Source organism: Chlorocebus sabaeus, chromosome 20 (assembly GCF_047675955.1).
Source record: "Chlorocebus sabaeus isolate Y175 chromosome 20, mChlSab1.0.hap1, whole genome shotgun sequence".
NCBI lineage: Eukaryota > Metazoa > Chordata > Mammalia > Primates > Cercopithecidae > Chlorocebus > Chlorocebus sabaeus.
In genome coordinates, this window is record NC_132923.1 from 114,015,361 (window position 1) to 114,034,244 (window position 18,884).

General features: G+C 37.6%; 1 protein-coding gene across 2 annotated transcripts in view; it reads right to left on the reverse strand.

Moving 5' to 3' along the window:
* Positions 1–18,884, reverse strand: part of KDM1A (lysine demethylase 1A) — a 65,452-nt gene that overhangs the window by 18,233 nt on the left and 28,335 nt on the right. For both annotated transcript variants that reach the window (XM_007980095.3, XM_007980097.3), the window contains 6 exons: positions 15,233–15,366; positions 11,901–11,979; positions 10,279–10,371; positions 9,412–9,518; positions 7,882–7,963; positions 6,510–6,604 (listed from right to left, as the gene is read on the reverse strand). In XM_007980095.3, coding sequence (XP_007978286.1) covers positions 6,510–6,604; positions 7,882–7,963; positions 9,412–9,518; positions 10,279–10,371; positions 11,901–11,979; positions 15,233–15,366 — 590 coding nt within the window. The remainder of the gene's footprint in view (positions 1–6,509; positions 6,605–7,881; positions 7,964–9,411; positions 9,519–10,278; positions 10,372–11,900; positions 11,980–15,232; positions 15,367–18,884) is intronic.

The following is an 18,884-nucleotide window of genomic DNA, read 5'->3' on the forward strand; positions in this document are numbered from 1 at the left end:
GCTGCCACATTTGACTGACACCAGATGACAGGACTGCATCTCCGGTACACCATTCTAACCCTAGGCTCAGTTGTATGAGATTATTTGAGATTGTCAGCCACCAGGCCCCATCCATTTTCCACCTAAGCAATTACATGAATGTTGCAAGTGCAGCCAGGGATAGCTCTGAAACCTGGCTTTTTTTCCCCCACTAACATTAAAATTTCACTTGGAAATTAAAGGAATATTTGGAAAATAATACATAAAATACTTGTCCCTTAGGAAATCAATACTGACTGGGAGAAAACCAAAATGTGTTTTTAATACCTTTAAATCACAATCATTTCTAAAAACAAGCTAGTTAGAAATATTCTATTTAACATACCCAGACAATAAAAGGAACTAACAAATGACTACCCTGACAACCCCAAACTACCCATACTTTAAGTCATTTATTTCCCCTTGATGAGAATCCTTGGATTCTATTAGTTCTACAAATTATTATAGAACAATAACAACAAAATGGAATTGAAATATTGGCAATCGCTAAACATAGGTCACAATAATCTAAATCTTACCTGACTATTCTAATCTAGATCCTTAACTTGTATCCCGAGAAAGAAACTCAACGAATGATTACAAAGGGTTTTAAGTACCACATTAGAAGGCAGGTGGATTTCTACACTGCAACACAGTGAGAACTTGTAACAGCAAACTAAAAAGCATTTTTGGGGAAAGGACCAATAATGTAAGAGCCTTCTATCTAAGAAGCAAACAAAATGGACATCACTTTAAACAGATTTTGACTGACTTTTTGAAACCATTTATTACTCTATGAAAGGCTCCAGGTAAATAGTTCCTTCAAGACTAAGAGAATTTGAAGAGTCTCATTGTTCCAAATAGGTTCAATCCTGATTGTCTTGGTCCAGTAGATTATATGAACTATCTCTAAATGTGTCCAGGGGAAGGGAAGCCTGTGTGTCTACCCCATGCAGAATGTGGGAAAGCCAAACACCTTTCTGGACAAGGTCCCTGGTCCTGCAAGAAGTAATCTCAAAGGAAGAAGGACAGCTCTCTTTAGTTCTACCTCTGGTTTCATTCTGACAAGCTCTTTAGGTCTTCAAAAACATTGTACACCTATCTTACTTCCAGTCTTCACAAACTCTCCAGCAGCAGAGCAGAATAGAGTTAAATGCAGCAACATACACTAGGTAATGAAAGGTCTGAGATTTAGCCAGAGAAATCCCCAGAAAGAATCAGAAAAAAGCAGTAAATGCCAAATCTGACTAGACAGCCAATCTCCACCTCCCCATCCCATGCCATCGAGCACTTCTAGAATGATGGTGAAGCAGAAGATTAAGATTAGTTCATTTGGTAAAACCTGGAAGAAGAAATTTACTTCTGAAGAGTCTCTAATTTCAGATTCTCCTCAACAGCCAAGGGAAATGAGATATAGCTATTATCCCTACAGGGGGAATATATCCTTAATGCAAATAAAATTCAACGTGATTCTAGGCTGGGCGCAGTGGCTCTTATCTATAAATCCCAGCACCTTGGGAGGCTGAAGCAGGAGGATCCCTTGAGTCCAGGAGTTTGAGACCAGCCTGGGCAATATAGTGAGACTCCATTTCTACAAAAATTCTTTAAAAGTAGCCAGGTGTAGGGGTGTGTGCCTGTGGTCCCAGCTACTCAGGAGGCTGAGGTGGGAGATCACTTTAGCCCAGGAGGGCAAGGCCACAGTGAGCCATGTTTGTGCCACTGCACTCCAGCCTGGGCAACACTGCAAGATCTTCCTGTCTCCAAAACAAAACAATCAATGTGATTCTACAGAGACTGTTGTCTCCCCCAACTCCCACCCCATAAGGAATCTTTTTGACTTCCTTAAAGCAGTGATTAGAGTGTATGGAAAAGGCACACACAACATATCTAAGTAGTTCTCTCTAGCAGTTTTTAGTCCAGTAAATTCTTGTTAAACAAATAAATACAGTTTGGAAAAGCAAAATCAGTATTATAACTATAATTAAGGGGGCAAAAACTATTTGCAACTTCAGGACCATTAAAGGAAGGCATGAGATTTTTACATTTATAAACAAGCATGGATTGGCAGTAATGATTTTAAAGGGCAGAGAAAGACTGTCATAAAGATATTGAAAATGTTTCCTCAAAGGAAGAAAACCAAAAAGGCCAAGAGGTCTGTGTCAAAGGTGTACTAACCTAAGCACCACTGTATAAGAACACAAATGAAAACTGGCTAAGTTATGACAGATACCTAATACACCTTTAGTTAATGGTCTTTGTAAGAGACCTGACACCTATTACTTTTCATATGTTGTCTGTCATTCTCTTAACAGCTGAGCCATTCCCAAGAAGAAAATCAAAGCTCAGTTTTTCAAAGGAGTTACTGGACCCTCTGGATCTCACTTGGTAACCACACACACACACACACAAATGACCAGAGACCTTGTGAAACAGAATGCTATAGTACTGTGGGAATTTGATTAAGAGACCCTAAAAAAACAAAAAAAAAAAAAAAAAGAAAGCCCATGAGTTACTAGCTGGTGTACAGGAGATGCAGAAAACATTCAGAGCCATTTTCACTGTCTCCCCGACCCATTGTGTTTTCAGTCCCCTCAGCAGAGACCAGCAAAATGTTCCCTGAAATATGAATTACCCTATTTCCCAACCTTCTCCATGTCCAGTTAAAGCTGTTACTGATGACAGCATAGGTCAGAGTATAACTCCATCACCAATCAACTGAAGGCAGCTGCTATACTAGCTTTGATTGTTTTATAGGCTTAAGGTAGTGGAGATCCCTTCTATTTAGAGGGATATGCTTAGTATCCCTACATTATTTTATATCTCTATATTATATCCCTCATATTAATATATTTACTAGGGAAGTCCTTGTTCTAGTCATCCAAAGCCATAAAATAAATGTCCCTTGTCAAAAACAAACACAGAAACTCAATATACTAGCTACAAATGTAGGAGAGAGAACAGAGAGGTAAACTTTTTTAGGGATTCTTGTGATTGTGATTAAAACAATGACATAAAATAAAAATCACTTGCTATATGATTCCTTTCCTACAGCAGCAAAATGTCTGGGTATGCAGATATGTCCTTCACACATTATTACTAGTGATATAACTCGGAGTAACTTTCTGGCCTTCTACAGGATGACATCATTAATTTCTATGTACTAACAACAGAACCAACAAGTCAGTCTTTTTTTGACTGAAGCTGTCCACAAAGCATGGAGAAACAGAACCAACCCCATTTCATCCAACAGTTTACTAAAGAAAAATCAATGACTGAATGAATTTTTACTTTAGGTAGGCCTTGCTGGCTCCAGGAGTAACTACTGAAACAAAGCTCTCAGAGAAGGAGACTTAGCTGATGTCGTCACACAGGCAGTTAGAAAGAGGTGCATACACTCACCTCACCCCATCTTCCCTGAAATGTCAGCAGGCTGTAGTCAAACAAGTATGGGAATCTGAACCAGAACACCAGGCAATGGATTCTGGCTCTTCAACTTACTGATTATGATAACCTTAGGCAAACACACGTGTGAGCTTTAGTTTCTTCTCCTGCAATAAGAGAATAAAGCTACTGACCTATAAGCTTTAGTTTCTTCTCCCGCAATAACAGAATAAAGCTACTGACCTCTCTTTAGATCGCTAAAGCCATGAAATGTATTTGTAATTACAAGCATAAATTAGCGGGGCTCTTTGTACTTGTCCTATAAGCTTGTTCAAAAGCTAGTTTAGGCCAGGCACAGTGGCTCACGCTGGTAATCCTAGCACTTTGGGAGGCTAAGGTGGGTGGATCACCTGAGGTCGGGAGTTCAAGACCAGTCTGGCCAACATGGAGAAACCCCATCTCTACTAAAAATACAAAAAAATTAGCCAGGCGTGGTGGGGCACGTCTGTAATCCCAGCTACTCAGGATGCTGAAGCAGGAGAATCACTTGAGCCCGGAAGGCGGAGGTTGCGGTGAGCCAAGACTGTGCTACTGCACTCCAGCCTGGGTGATAGAGCAAGACTCTGTCTCCAAAAAAAAAAAAAAAAAAAAAAGCTAGTTTATTAGTCAACAGTTTTCCATTCTTACTCTGAGACAGACAACTGGAGACAGCAGTACAGAAACATTAGCATGCCTTATGTTTGATTAACTAAGGCAAGCATAAATCAAAGCTGCAAAGAATCCATTCCCAAATTTGAGAATGGTTTAAAATATTCCTTATCACTTGGCTACTGCACCAAATATAAATGTATCAACTTAGAAAAATCCTATACATATCAGAGTTGAATGACAACTACCAATTTCATTGGGAAAAATATCCTTGCATTCAAAATGCTGAAAACCACACACGAGGTTAACAAATGTTTACAGTGCTACTCAAAGGGCTGGTCCTGGTAAGATGTGGATAAATCAATGTACCACTTTCTTCACTGAGAGTTTTGCTACCAGGAAAAAAAAAGCCACCAACTGAATTAACAGTGTGGTTAGCAGTGTAATTTCTTTATTTCATCCCACACTGGTAATCAACAGTTAGTTCACAGAGTGGCAGCCAGTGCAGGCCCCACCTGAGGACAGCAGTGGTACAGAAACAAGTGTTTTAAAAAATGCGCTAAAGCTCATCTAATACCAAGAAAGCAGTCCACTTCTCTGGGTATCTCTACTAGAAAAAACTTCTCTCTTTACTGTTAGAAAAAATTAATGAACCTGCTCTACATTCAGAAAAGTCTAAAGAAAAAGATGGTGTCTCAATGATCAGTGATTAATCTTTACTGTGGACTCTTACCACTTCTTGATGACTGTAACAGCCACTCTAGAGCCTTGCTTCTCCTCACTTCAATTCTGTACTTATTACCTACTATTAATATTATACTTTCAATGCTGACTTAATCATGTCATCTCCCCTGTTCTCAAACCTCTCAAGTTCCAACCTACAACCAAGCCTAGCAAGTAACATCCACTACAACATGGCCCCACCCTAAATTTTCTATCTTCCTACCCTCACTGGTATAATCCCATCCTCCTTTACAGACTTTCTGCTTAGACTTAAGCCTCCTCTGCCTGCAATCCTGATTTGCCATTCACAAATGTTCTCCTTCCCTCCAGATCTCTTAGTGCCCTTTCCCTCACACCTTCATACATTCTCTTGCCACCTTGGTTCTTCCACAGCAATTTGCTCTTCTGTCTAATCCTTGGCTTTTGCTGTATGTTACTGGTATTAATATATTTATGGATGTTATGTTTGTGATTTGCTTTAAAATACTCCAGACTTCCCCTGGACTCAAAAGTGTAGGAATGGAACAGATAAAACAAGATTGGGAAAACAGGTTCACTACAGTACTCTTTCTACTTCTGTCCATGTTTTAAAATTTCCATGACAAAAAGTTGGGAAAAAAGAATTATTTCTGTACAAGTACCACTATAGCAGGGACTATCTTATTCATCTCTATATCCTTTACAGATCTTGGTAGAATAAGAGAAGTTTACTCAACTGTTGAGTTAATCTCTACTTCATCCTTTCTCTCTCATTCTGCTCAGTTTATTCTGCAAGAAGCCTCCTGTTACCCACCCCACCCAAGTACTGGTAGGAAATTTGGACCATGATGGTGGGGATGGAAACCAAAGCATTCCCTGAGAGTCTGCCCTTCTCTTGATAGGAACTCCATAAAGCCTTAAGGTAGATAGGAATAAGTGAGGATGTTCCTTGAAACATATCACACAAAATTCAAGAGTTGGGATCCTACCACTTTTAGTAACAGTAGCTAAACCCACTGTATACACAGGAAATCACCCTTTTCCCCAAATATAAAGATAATATGTGCTTATATCCTGAGAAGTGTGGGTTCTCATCTTGATAAAGGGAATCACTAAAATTTCTGCTAAATACAAACTTTTGAATTTCACTCACTTCTAAAAATTAGGACTGACTTACGTAATTTAAGCCTATCTTAAAAGTTGTTAAACTGTGCAATTCCCCATACCATTCATCAGTTCCATGCTACAGTCATACTAAGTATAGGAAGCTCCTATGCCTCTGGTCAACAAATATACTTTAGCCTATCTAAGCATGTGGGTAAGTACCACCATTTGGCTATTAGCCCATCAAAAATATTAGCCTATAAACACAAAACTGAAGTCATAAAGAACACATGGAGCTAAAGCACATGATGGAAGGCACAATACAAAAAAAACGAAGAATCAGGTTTCAATTCCACAAGTCCCTTGGAGTAAGGGGCCACAGCCAAATAAAAAGATTAACTGTCTAGCTAGCCTTCATTAAATATCTAAAGATAAATGTTAAACAGACAGGTAAATGTGTATACATACAATAATCCCTTCTTACATAGCTCAGAGTTAAGAAACAATCAGAATAACGTCACATCATCTCTACCCTCAGTTTATATATATACACCTCTGTATGTGTATATATGTATATGCTCATCCATACCATTCTCCTAAAATTGTTTTCAACTGAACCAAAGAAATGTTGAAAGTTCTGTTTGTCCTTGACTTACAGCTTGTCCGTTGGCTTCATAAAGTGGGCATTTTTGCTTGATCTTGGCCAGTTCCATATTTACTTGTTTGCTGACCACAGCCATAGGATTCCCTCCTAGAAAAAACTCAAGCAATTAAATTCAATAGACCTACGAAGAGAGAACAAAAATCTCACAGTAAAAAATATTTTTACTCAAAAACTGCTCAAAAGCTTATAGTATGTAAATTATTTCTCAAAAAAGCACTCCAAGTAAAAACATGTAAGATAAACATGAAGAGTGCAAAAAAATTACCTATAATCCCACTAATTAACATTTTATTACAGATCCTTCTAGATTTTAAGTGTATAAAATTACAGACACACACAAAAGGATCATAATAAGTACTGTTTTATAATCTCTTTTCAACTTAGCAATATATTGTGGACATTGTTTTACACTAATACAGAGCTACATGATTTTCAGTGGCTGTATATTGCTCATGGTATAATATTCTAATCTGTGGTTTCTAATATTCTGCTATGAAAAACAATGCCAGGGATGGGCAAGCTGGCTAATGCCCACATAGGATTATGGTAGTAATCCTAGCACTTTGGGAGGCCGTGGGGTGGGTGGATCACCTGAGGTCAGGAGTTCGAGACCAGTGCTGTAATCCCAGCACTTTGAGAGGATCGCTTGAGCCCAGGAATTCAGATCAGCCTGGCAATATAGTGAGACCTCATCTCTACAAAGAATTAAAAATTAATCAAGCATGGTGGCATATGCCTGTACTCCAAGCTATTAGGGAGGCTGAGGTGAGAGGATCCCTTGAGCATGGAAGGCAAAGTTGCAGTGAGCTGAGATCATGCCACTGCAATCCAGCCTGGGCAAAAGAGCGAGACCATGTCTCAAAACAAACAAAAACAATGCCATGCTAATCATGAGACCAGGAGATCAAGACCATCCTGGCCAACATGGTGAAACCTCGCCTCTACTAAAATACAAAACATTAGCTGGGCATGGTGGACATGGTGGTATGTGCCTGTAGTCTTAGCTACTCGGGAGGCTGAGGCAGGGGAATTGCTTGAACCCAGGAGGGGACTGCAGTGAGTGGAGTTCACGCCACTGCACTCCAGACTGGGTGACAGAGCGAGACTGTCTCACAAAAAAAAAAAAAAAGCTTCAAACACATTATCTACTTATCTTCATAGGATAATTTCCCAGAACTAGAAAAAGGTACTCTAGGTCAAAAGATATGTACAATTTACATTTTCCACATACTGCCATACCTCTCACTAACAGAAGATAACTATTCTAAATCAATACATTTTAAAATTGCATCTCTGGCTTTAAATTTTTTTTTATTTTATGAGTCTCAGACCATGTACTATAGGACAAACCAATAGCTACTTACCAAGACCTGTTACCACCATGGCTCCAAGATCAGCTACATAGTTTCCTTTGCGAAATGTGGCAACTCGTCCACCCACACGATCCTGTTTCAGAAATTAAATAGCCAAAATCATCAATTGTGTTTTAACCACAAACCTGCCATAGTAATATACCATGGCTCTGTCTTCTATAATTTAAAAATAAAGATGTAGAGTTTACATGGAATGCAATCAACAGTGCTATGGGCACAAAGAACAAATGAAGTTTAACTTGAAGACTATTTGAAGGAGAAGCAGGCAACAAATGACATATAATTAAATGTCATATAACTAAATGACACAGAATTAAATGATGTGATATAAAACAACTTGACAGTTGGAAGATATATTTAGTCACAGGTACCTCTCTACCCGGCTGTCTATAATACCTTTTAAAGTACAGGATGAACGAGGCTACCCACATAGAAAATACTTGTTCACAAATCCCAACACTATTTAAATACCAACTTTCTACCACTGTAATCTGACTCTTACACCCTGATCCCCAAAGTCAGCTGGGAAAAATCTGAAGGGTAATTTTTCTGACAAATGGTTCTCCAGTGCAGCCCTATGCCCAGGGGCAGAGAGTCCGTACTGAACACAGCCTGTTCACATTACCTTTCATCCCTAGATAGGCCCAGGTTTATCACTGCTGACCAGGGATTTTCAAGTATGGCTGAGTTCTAGCGATAATTTAATGATTATAAATAATGTAAGAGTACTCTGGAACTCCAAACAAACAAACAAAAATGCAAAACAAAACAAAAACCTATGCACTAGATTATAAACTCCTCATGGGTAGGAATCATAATGGTCCTATTATTCCTTATTGTATTTTTCAATACAAAATGTACAAAGTGCACAAAAATGTTTTCTGAATATATAAAATTTTTAATAACAGTGTATCACGAAAATATTTAATTTCAATTTCCCCATACTCTCTTAAAAAATCAGCAGTTTAAAGCCATTAGAAGATAATTAGATTTCAAAAATTATTCATGAAAATAGCTTGAACAGTAGCATCCCAATATATGCTCTTTTTCCTACTGTGTGTCATTATCCCTTATTGCTCCTCCTGTTTCCATTTCTCTCTCTAGGACTAACAGGAAAAAAAACAGTATCTTGGCTTCTAAAAGATGGTTCCTGCCTGAGAGGCAGCTTTCTTTCTTTATCAGAAATAGGGAATTCACTCTGTTCCACCACCAAAAATAACTGCCTCCTAACAAAAGATATGTCCATGAAGGCCCCAAATTTAAGAGCTAACTACAAGAAACAATGATCTGAAAATGTCAGTCAGGAAAAGAAATATTCTAAAACCCTCCTCACAGAGCACTTTTCAAAGCATTCATATGAAAAAATGCGTCTTTAAAATATAAATAACACTATCCAAAACACTCTATTTTACAAATCAATTTGACTTAGTTCAAGTTGTATAATTCCTTAATTTGCAACAGATAATTTGCTTACCATGTTTCCAATAGGTCAAGCCTCTAAACTCAAAAGGCAATTCTTACCCTGGCTTCCAAAAGTGTGACATCCATTCCAAAACTTTGTAACTGTCGAGCTGCTGCCAAGCCTGAGACCCCAGAGCCTATAATAATTACCTTTCCTGTCTTTTTAGCTAAAAGCAAAAAATGAAAAAAAAGAGTATTTTGTTGTAGGCATAAAAGTTTGTACTTACAGTCTTATTTCATGAAAACCTCTAGGTTCTTAACATATTATAATATCTTACAAAGTAAAACATTCAGAGTTATTTTCAAAATATGAAAACTACCTGAAAACAAATGAACGAATAGCTGAAACTTATGAATTCAAATTCAGTGTCGAACATTTATAAATCAAATCCACTATCTTAAGATTTATTTTCTCATTATCACAGGCATGTATTTCAGTATCTGTGATTCTTAGTTAATTTGGTTAATAATCTGCTTCATTATTATATTAGGACACATTCTGCATATAAGCTATTTCCCTTAACTTCTACCCTTGTAGTCTTAAGTTAGTACTTCTTTTTGAAAAAATGATTGAAGCATTAAAAAAAGCAACTGTTGACAACATAAAGAATGGGTCAATGAGAGAAAAACCTCAAAATGAACTCCTCTCATTTTTAACAAATTTACTGTTTTATTCTTTTTTTTAAGTTGGAAATCCAGTATCTTTTACTAAGTAGCTATCAAACTAGAAATTAAGGGAAATGCACATTTATTCAGAGACTTTATTTTTTATTATTTATTAAACTTGACTTATAAGATAAACTTGGAAATATTTTTAAATATAGTCTTATGAATCAAAATAAAATCCTAACATCATAGACATAATACACAGTCCTGAAACCGTAACTTAAAAATGTAAAATTTATCAGCCAGGTAGGAGGTCCTTACTTGGTAGGGGTTTTATCCTCTTATAGATGCCGAAGTTGATAAGACCATGACGCTCTAAATAACTGTGAACTCGGTGGACAAGCACAGTATCACCTACAGAATAAGCGGATTAAAAACATGGCTTTATTTTCAGCAGTTTAAACAATATTCTTCTAACTCTTCTATTTCTCCATCATGAAGTCCTTACAAACATCTTTTCCATTAAGCTTCAGGTCATGTGACTCCTTTAAAAAAGTAATTCTAAGGCTGGGCATGGTGGCTCATGCATATAATCCTAGTGGCTTTGGGAGACCGAAGTGATAGGATCACTTGAGGCCAGGAGTTCAAGACCAGCCTGGGCAACACAGCAAGACCCTACAGCAAGACCCCTTATAAAAAATAAGCCATGCATGATGGTGCATGCCCACAGTCCTACTTACTCGGGGGGCTGAGGAAGGAGGATCACCTGAGCCCAGGAGTTCCTGGCTACAGGGAGCTATGATTGTACCAATACACTCTAGCCCGGGCTAGATCAGATCTCAAAAACCACTGTAGAGACCCCATCTCTACAAAAAACAAAAAATTAGCCATGCATGATGGTGCCTGGCAGATCAAGGCTGTGGTGAGCTGTGAATGTGCCACTGCACTCCAGCCTGGGCAACAGAGGGAGATCCTGTCAATCAATCAATGTGATTCTTAGAACTATTAGTCTGTGAAGTAGACCAAAATGTATAACACATACTTTGGAATTGTATTGATTTAATTTTTAATTTTTTTGAGAGAGAGGGATCTCACTATGTTGCCCAGGCTGAACTAAACTCCTGGGCTCAAGGAATCCTCCCACCTCAGTCTCCTGAGTAGCTGAGATTATAGGTGCACATCATTGTGTCTGTCTAATTTAGAATTTTTAAGAATTTCATTCCACCACAAATGGAATGAGAATAAAACCAAACCTTCACAAAGTAGTTATAACACTCATTTACTTTGGCAAAAACATCACATGACATTGTTGGTGGCAAGCGAGAAATAAGAAAACCAGACAGGCTGGGCGCAGTGGCTCATGCCTGTAATCCCAGCACTTTGGGAGGCTGAGGTGGGCGGATCATGAGGTCAGGAGATCAAGACCATCCTGGCTAACACGGTGAAACCCCGCCTCTACTAAAAAATACAAAAAATTAGCCGGGCATGGTGGTGGGCGCCTGTAGTCCCAGCTACTCGGGAGGCTGAGGCAGGAGATAGGCGTGAACCCAGGAGGCGGAGCTTGCAGTGAGCCAAGATCACGCCACTGCACTCCAGCCTGGGCCACAGAGCCAGACTCCATCTCAAAAAAATAAAAATAAAAAAACCAGATAGTGAGCCATGAAGCGCCAAAGTATTCCATGGATCAAAGCTGGACAACAGGTCTAGGAAGAGTACTTAGCAATCTCTTGAACTCATGTGTTAACACAATTTAAAGACCAGAAGATGAAAAAAAAACATAGAAAACAGGTTTTCCAAAAGACTTATTTTTGCACAGCACAAGGTAAAATAACATGGAAATATGAATGAAAAAATTAATTATCAAGGAACCATGAGGCTCCTAGAAGAATACACCAATTTTCACAATCCAGTACAAAATTAGTCCTATTGAACACACTACTTACTGTTATAAGGTGCTTCTAATTGTTGGAGAGTAGCCTCAAATGTCAGCTGAATCTTTGGATTATCCAACCACAACTGCAGCTGCATTTAAATGACATAAATTATATTACATACAAATAGACATATGTCATTTAACCATCTTTAAAATCATCTTTTAGCTGGCTGCAGTAGCTCACACCTATAATCCCACCAGTTTGGGAGGCTGAGGCAGAAGGATCACTTAAGCCCAGGAGTTTGAGACCAGTTTGGGCAATATAGTGAGACCCCATCTCAACCAAAAATATAAAAACTGGCTGCGTATGGTAGCACATGCCTGTAGTCCCAGCTACTTCGGTGGCTAAGGCAGAAGGATCACTTGAGCCCGGGACATCGAGGCTGCAGTGAGCCATGATCATACCACTATACTATAGCCTGGGCAACAGAGCAAGAGCTTGTCTCAAAAAATTAAAATAAATAAAATCATCCTTTTAACTTTAAGGCCCCAAACATGGGTTTCCCTTGAATTAAAACAGTGAGATTATACTCCTGACAAAGAAACTGATGAACACAAAACCATATGAAATAAGTATATTACTGAACAAGCTGGGGTATTTAGCCTAAAAGAGAAAACCACCGAGTAACTTGCCAAGTCCACACAGCTAGCAGGGAGCAACTGGCATTTAAACCCGGGTTATACAACTCCAGAGATACTAAGTGGATAAAATCCACAAAATCTAATGATCAGCTGGTTATGCTGAGGCCGGGGAGAAAGGTGTCAAGGACAACATCTCCATTTTGGTACAACTAAGCTAGCTGGTACACCAGACACTGAATGGAATCACTTTAAAGAAGAAATAAGATAATGAGTTCAGCTCCAAGCCAACAAGAAGAGATATAAAATATATGGATATAGAGTCTGGAGCTCAGAAGAGAGAGGAGGTCTAGAGTCATCTGCTTATGGGTAATAACTGAAGTCAAATGCATTGAAAAGGATTCCCAGAGGAAAAAATAGGGCGAGAGGAGAAAGAACTCCCAAATAGTCCACATAATGGCTAATTGTTAAGGATCATCCTATAAAGCAATCAGAGAAAACACCCAGGGAGGCAGGAGAAAAACCAGATACTAAGTTATCGAATCCAAGGAAGTACTGTGTTTAAGAAGAAAGGAGCAGTCAAATTATTTCAAATACTGCTGAAAAAACAGATGAGACATAAAAAACATTATGGTACAATCAATGGGCTCTAAAATGAATTCTCTTCAAAGTGAGTATATACTTGCAAAATGCAAGACAAACTAAATAATACTATATTTAAGTCTTAGCTAAAAATTAAAAAGACTGCTCCATAAGACAACTTTCAACCAAGAAGAAATTAATTTGGCTATATGTAAATAAACCAAATACTAAGGGATTACGACCAAATCTACACAGATACTCTACTCTGTGGCCACTGTAAGGTAAATGGACTTCCTCAGGTGCACACTGGGCCCAAGTTCCTCACGTCCAACACAAGTCTTCTTTCTCCTCCTCCTACAAAATAACGCTTAGGTCACAGTCTAGTTCAATAATCCTAAAGTTTCAGTTTTAAAGTATTATAGTTTAAGACTAGAGAACTGACAAAATTCTTGCAGTAGACGTTGATTTACATTCTGTTTCACAGCCAGAGACCACAAATCTAACATGGTTTGGAAACCCTTCCCCAAATCTGGACTTCTGGTGAATCAGAGAAGACAGAGATCCCTGTAAATCTATTGCTCAAATCTAAGTAAAAAGTGAAAACTCTCTTCAGATAAAACAAACAAACAAAAAAATGACAATTTTGTCTTAAAAAAAATCCACTTAGAGCAAATATTGATATGCTATACACAGAAACTGATTGAATTATAAGACAAATCAGCCTTAGACTACACACTAAGAATTTTCTGTTCACTGTTTTAAAAACTCACCGTCTTCACTGTTCTTTTCTGTTTTACAAAAACCCAGGATAACCTATCAATTGCTCTAGCTAAATGATATTTAACAATTGAAATTAAGCAGTAGTTTTGCAATCTAATAGCCAAAATAAAGAAACTGGTGGTGGCTAAAAAGCAGACATATCAATGACATCTCTAAGCTATATTCATATTCAAATTAGCTGAATCACAAGGTAAATTTCTTCTGTGTTGTATCACCCTAGAGTAACATGAATATGTTCTGAATAGCATCTTTCCCTCATCTACTTACTCTATGGCTAAATAAGAATTCCTGATGAATAAAAGATACGAAAGAAAAATTTACAGAAGAAATACAAATGACTAATGTGAAAAGCAGTCAGTCTCAGTAATCCAAGAAATGAAAAAGAACAGAGACGGTTTTGGCCAGTTATAGGAGCACAGATTATCACTGTTTTAATAAAAATGGGCAGGGCAATGGGGGGTTGACTGGTTCGGCCTTTTGGGAAAAAATCTGGCAATATGTACAAAACTTTTAAAAAGTGTTCATAACTCTCTGACAAGCTAGTTTTCCTTCCAGAATTCTATAATAAGGAAATAATAGGTAGAGTCAAGAATGCATAAGACTGTCCAGAGTTAATTACAATAAAGCAAAATTGGCAACAAATGTCCAGCAGTTATATTATAACCCAACTGTCAGACAAAATATTATGCAGACACTGAAGTTAAATCATTCAACCAGAGGAAGAGGTTGAACAAGATGAGCAGAAAAGGGTAAAGATTTCTCTTATCTTGAGAGGGAAGGACAAAGTGATTATTATTATTTTTTTAATGTTTTTTAATGCTTAAAGGGTTTGTTTGTTTTGAGACAAAGTCTCACTCTGTTGCCCAGGCTGGAGTGCAGTGGCATGATCTCAACTCACTGCAACCTCCGCCTCCTAGATTCAAGCAATTCTCCTGCCTCGGCCTCCCGAGTAGCTGGGACTACATGTGCCCGCCACCATGCCCAGATAATTTTTGTATTTAGTAGAGACAGGGTTTCGCCATGTTGGTCAGGGTGGTCTCCAACCCTTGACCTCAGGTGATCTGCATGCCTCGGCCTCCCTAAGTGCTGGGATTACAGGCGAGAGCCTCCACGCCCGGCCTAAATAAATATTCTTAATGTGTATTTATGAGGTTGTGAAGTATAAAAGGGATCCACAAGAATGTATCCAAGAAGGATCTCAATTTTATGAAAACAAAAATTATATACACATTTTTAAAATACCCAAATGAAAAATAACTATTAACAAAGGTTATCTCTGGGTAATATAGTATTATAGATAATTTTAGAATTCTTCCTTCCCTTTTTATTTTTCCCATACTCTCTATCAAAGCCATACGTACTTTTTATAATCCAGGTGAAAAAGCTGACATGGAAACTTACTGTGCGGTTTCTAATGAACAGAAAAACCTTCTGGGTCTGTTGTGGGCCACTGATAATATCTGGAAAACAGGCTGCTTCTTGAGAAGTCATCCGGTCATGAGGAAGTCGGCTCTGGAAAGCTGCGCCCTCCACACCTAACGAAGAAAGCAAAGGACATCTAGGAAAAGTTCAAGTGAATACAAAATGGGTAGTGATGATGCTGAAATTCCTTTGCCTCACTCAAAGACTGACCTTATCAAAAAATTTTCAATTGTCTCAAAAGCTGAAACTTCCTTAGATATTAGCCACTTGGTTGAGCTTAACATTCCAAAGTTTATACTTTACTGAGTGAAACAACTACCTTATGAGACAAAGCATTTAAAATAGTTTCTTTGTCCATAAAATAACTTCATTATATTAGATGATCTAATTAAAATTAGCACTACTGACAGGTGTACAGTAAATTTTAAAACTAAAGAACCAGAATAAAGGAAAATGCACTAACAGGAAAGCAAAAGAAGCTGTGGAGTGAAAAACACAATCACATGCCTTCTTTTAGGATTACAGCATGAAACAGAAAGATGACTTTAATAATCAACAGCAGAAAATCACAATCTCATCAACAGTATCATCCATTAGTAATCATAATTCAACGCTGGCAAGCAGTGAGAGAAATTAAGCAGACAACAATAAGACAGAAGAATGCAAGCAATTTACCTTTTCTGGCAGAAACATTAGAAATGCTTTACTATATACTACAAATATTACTATGTATACTCTATAACACATATACATATAGTGTATACATACACTATACACTGCAAGTAAAATATGTTATTTTTTTTCTTTTTTTTTTTTTTGAACGAAGTTTTGCTCTTATTGCCCAGGCTGGAGTGTAGTGGTGAGATCTCAGCTCACTGCAACCTCCGCCTCCTGGGTTCAAGTGATTCTCCTGCCTCAGCCTCCCGAGTAGCTGGGATTACAGGCACATGCCACCATGCCTGGCTAATTTTTTGTATTTTTAGTAGAGACAGGGTTTCACCATTGTTGGCCAGGCTTGACTCGAACTCCTGACCTCAAGTGATCTACCCGCCTCAACTTCCCCAAAAATATGTTATTTTCAAATTCTTAATTAACTGGGTATTGTCTTGATAGTTTTATAAATTTGTGGATAAGTACACCTTTATAAGGTGATCTTAAAAACACAAGCACAACAAATGCAAATGTATTTATAAGATCACCTTATAGATGCACTTATCACACCAGCTTATAAAACTATCAAGACTAAATTTAAAGAGTTTCAAAATTCCATACCATTTAAGTAATTATATATAAGTAACAAAATAGGCACCAGATATCCATATATAACCTTTTTTTTTTTTTTTTTTTTTTTGGAGAGGGAGTCTCACTCTGTCGCCCAGGCTGGAGCGCAATGGCGTGATCTCGGCTCACTGCAACCTCCGCCTCCTGGGGTCAAGCAATTCTCTTGCCTCAGCCTCCCAAGTAGCTGGAACTATAGGAATGCACAACCATGCCTGGCTAATTTTTTTTGTATTCTTTGTAGAGATAGGGTTTCCCCATGTTGGCTAGGCTAGTCTGGAACTCCTGGCCTCAAGTGATCCACCCACCTCAGCCTCCCAAAGTGCTGGGATTACAGGAGTGAGCCACCCTGCTCAGCTATATATAATTATTTTAAAGCACATAAAACAGAAGTTGGAAACACTGATAATGGAAGCAAAACTAATGCTAAAGTATTAGTAAGATTAGGAGAATTAAAAAAACAAGGCAGGTAAAGATGTAACTTAGAAAATTATAGCTAAGCTATCAAGGAGTCTGTTTCCACAAGACATTCATGTGGCAAACACTACCTAGAAAAAAATCATGTTTAACAAGTGGTCAAGCAAAAATGCCTAATGCTAATTATGGGCCACATATTAAGAAATACTGTTCTTAGAGACAAGGAGGAAAAGCTATCCATTTACTGTAGATAATGAGGGCATAAACACTGTGTCTCACGTTACTAAATCAAATCAACAATCCTTACATTTAATTAATCCATAGCTAAAATTAAAGACTGTCAGGACAATTTATTCTTGGGCCAAAAAAAAAAAAAAAGAAAAAATAGTAAAAGCCATATTATAGGTGGAGCATGAAATTAAGGCAAGAAAAGAAGAAATGCTTACTATTGTGGATACAGTTTAGCCCCCATTCCCAAATCAAAATAAATAAAAACTGAAAACAAAACAAAAAACCAAGACTAAAAATATCTCACATTATAAGGAACTTATCTACATTAATTCTGAGTATCTGAACCAAGTATCTCTAAACAGGCTACTTCTTGGTATAATTCATAAGTATATACTATTAACATGAAAATGATCTCTATTAAATTCCACGTCTCCCTGCCAAAAATGGTAGTTTTCTTTCTTAGCTATATTATCTTCTATACATTTAATAAGTAGTCATTGAACTCCTACTGCAAAATATTTTTCAATGACAGAAAAATCATGTAGGATACAATACCAAATTTTATAATACATTGGGCTCCTCACTACAGATGTTCTTTTTTTTTGGCGAGGGGAAGGACAGCGTCTCCCTCTGTTGTCCAGGCTCCTGGAGTGCAGGGGCGCAATCTCACACTGCAACCTTTGCCTCCTGAGCTCAAGTAGCTGGGCTGCCCTGGCCTCCCAAGTAGCTGCGACTACAGGTGCAAGCCATTATGTCTAATTTTTTTTACATTTTGTGAAGATGGTGTTTCACCATGTTGCCCAGGCTGGTCTCAAACTCTTGAGCTCAAGCAATACACCATCTCAGCCTCCCAAAGTGCCGGGATTACAGGAATGAGCCAATGCGCCTGGCCTCAGATGTTCTCATCAAAAATCACTCTAATGTAGTTGGCTAATTTGGGGAATTTTTGAGAACATGTAATGATTAAGAAATGTTATTTATATTTTCAAAGTATTTTTAAATCAAACATCAGAAGTTTAAACAAAGGAATTTAAAGAAACTAAACATGGTGACATTAATGTATGCTTGGAATAATATTCTTCTCCATCTCTATCTTCTAAACAGCATCTAAGAAAACTAGCTATTCTCAATACTCTGATATCATTTTTAAAAATGAAAAATGGTCTCTAAAAACTCTCAATAATTATTTCCTTCCCTTTAGTGTTTAGGGATACTTATTTTAAGGAATGAAGACCATTATCAAAACCAGGGTGAAAGGCCTGCAAGATAAAAAGCTAACCTTTTCTTTAAGAAAAAAAAATGTATGTTAATTTGTAACCTAAACTGTTGAGAAGCTAAAACATCCTTCTTATAGGATAGTACCAAAATGAAGTAATAGACACCACTTTGGATAATCTAACTCATGAGTACCTATCTCTTTCAGAGGAAAAATCTTTTAGAATACAAATAATTTTAATAACATCCTAAAAGTACCAACAGTACACATAATTCACAAGTAATTTACACTTGGCTCTGATAGTTTTGTACTTCAGTGTTTGTGTTTTCTATTAAGTAATGGAATCTGGTATTCTGAAAATTTAGAATGTTTCCAAAACGTTGTCTTTGAAACATTCAAAAATTAATATAAAGCTCCAAGGTTGCCTAAATACCAGTCTTACCTTCTGTTCAGTTCCTTCCTGCTCACCACGTTTATACAGGAAATTCC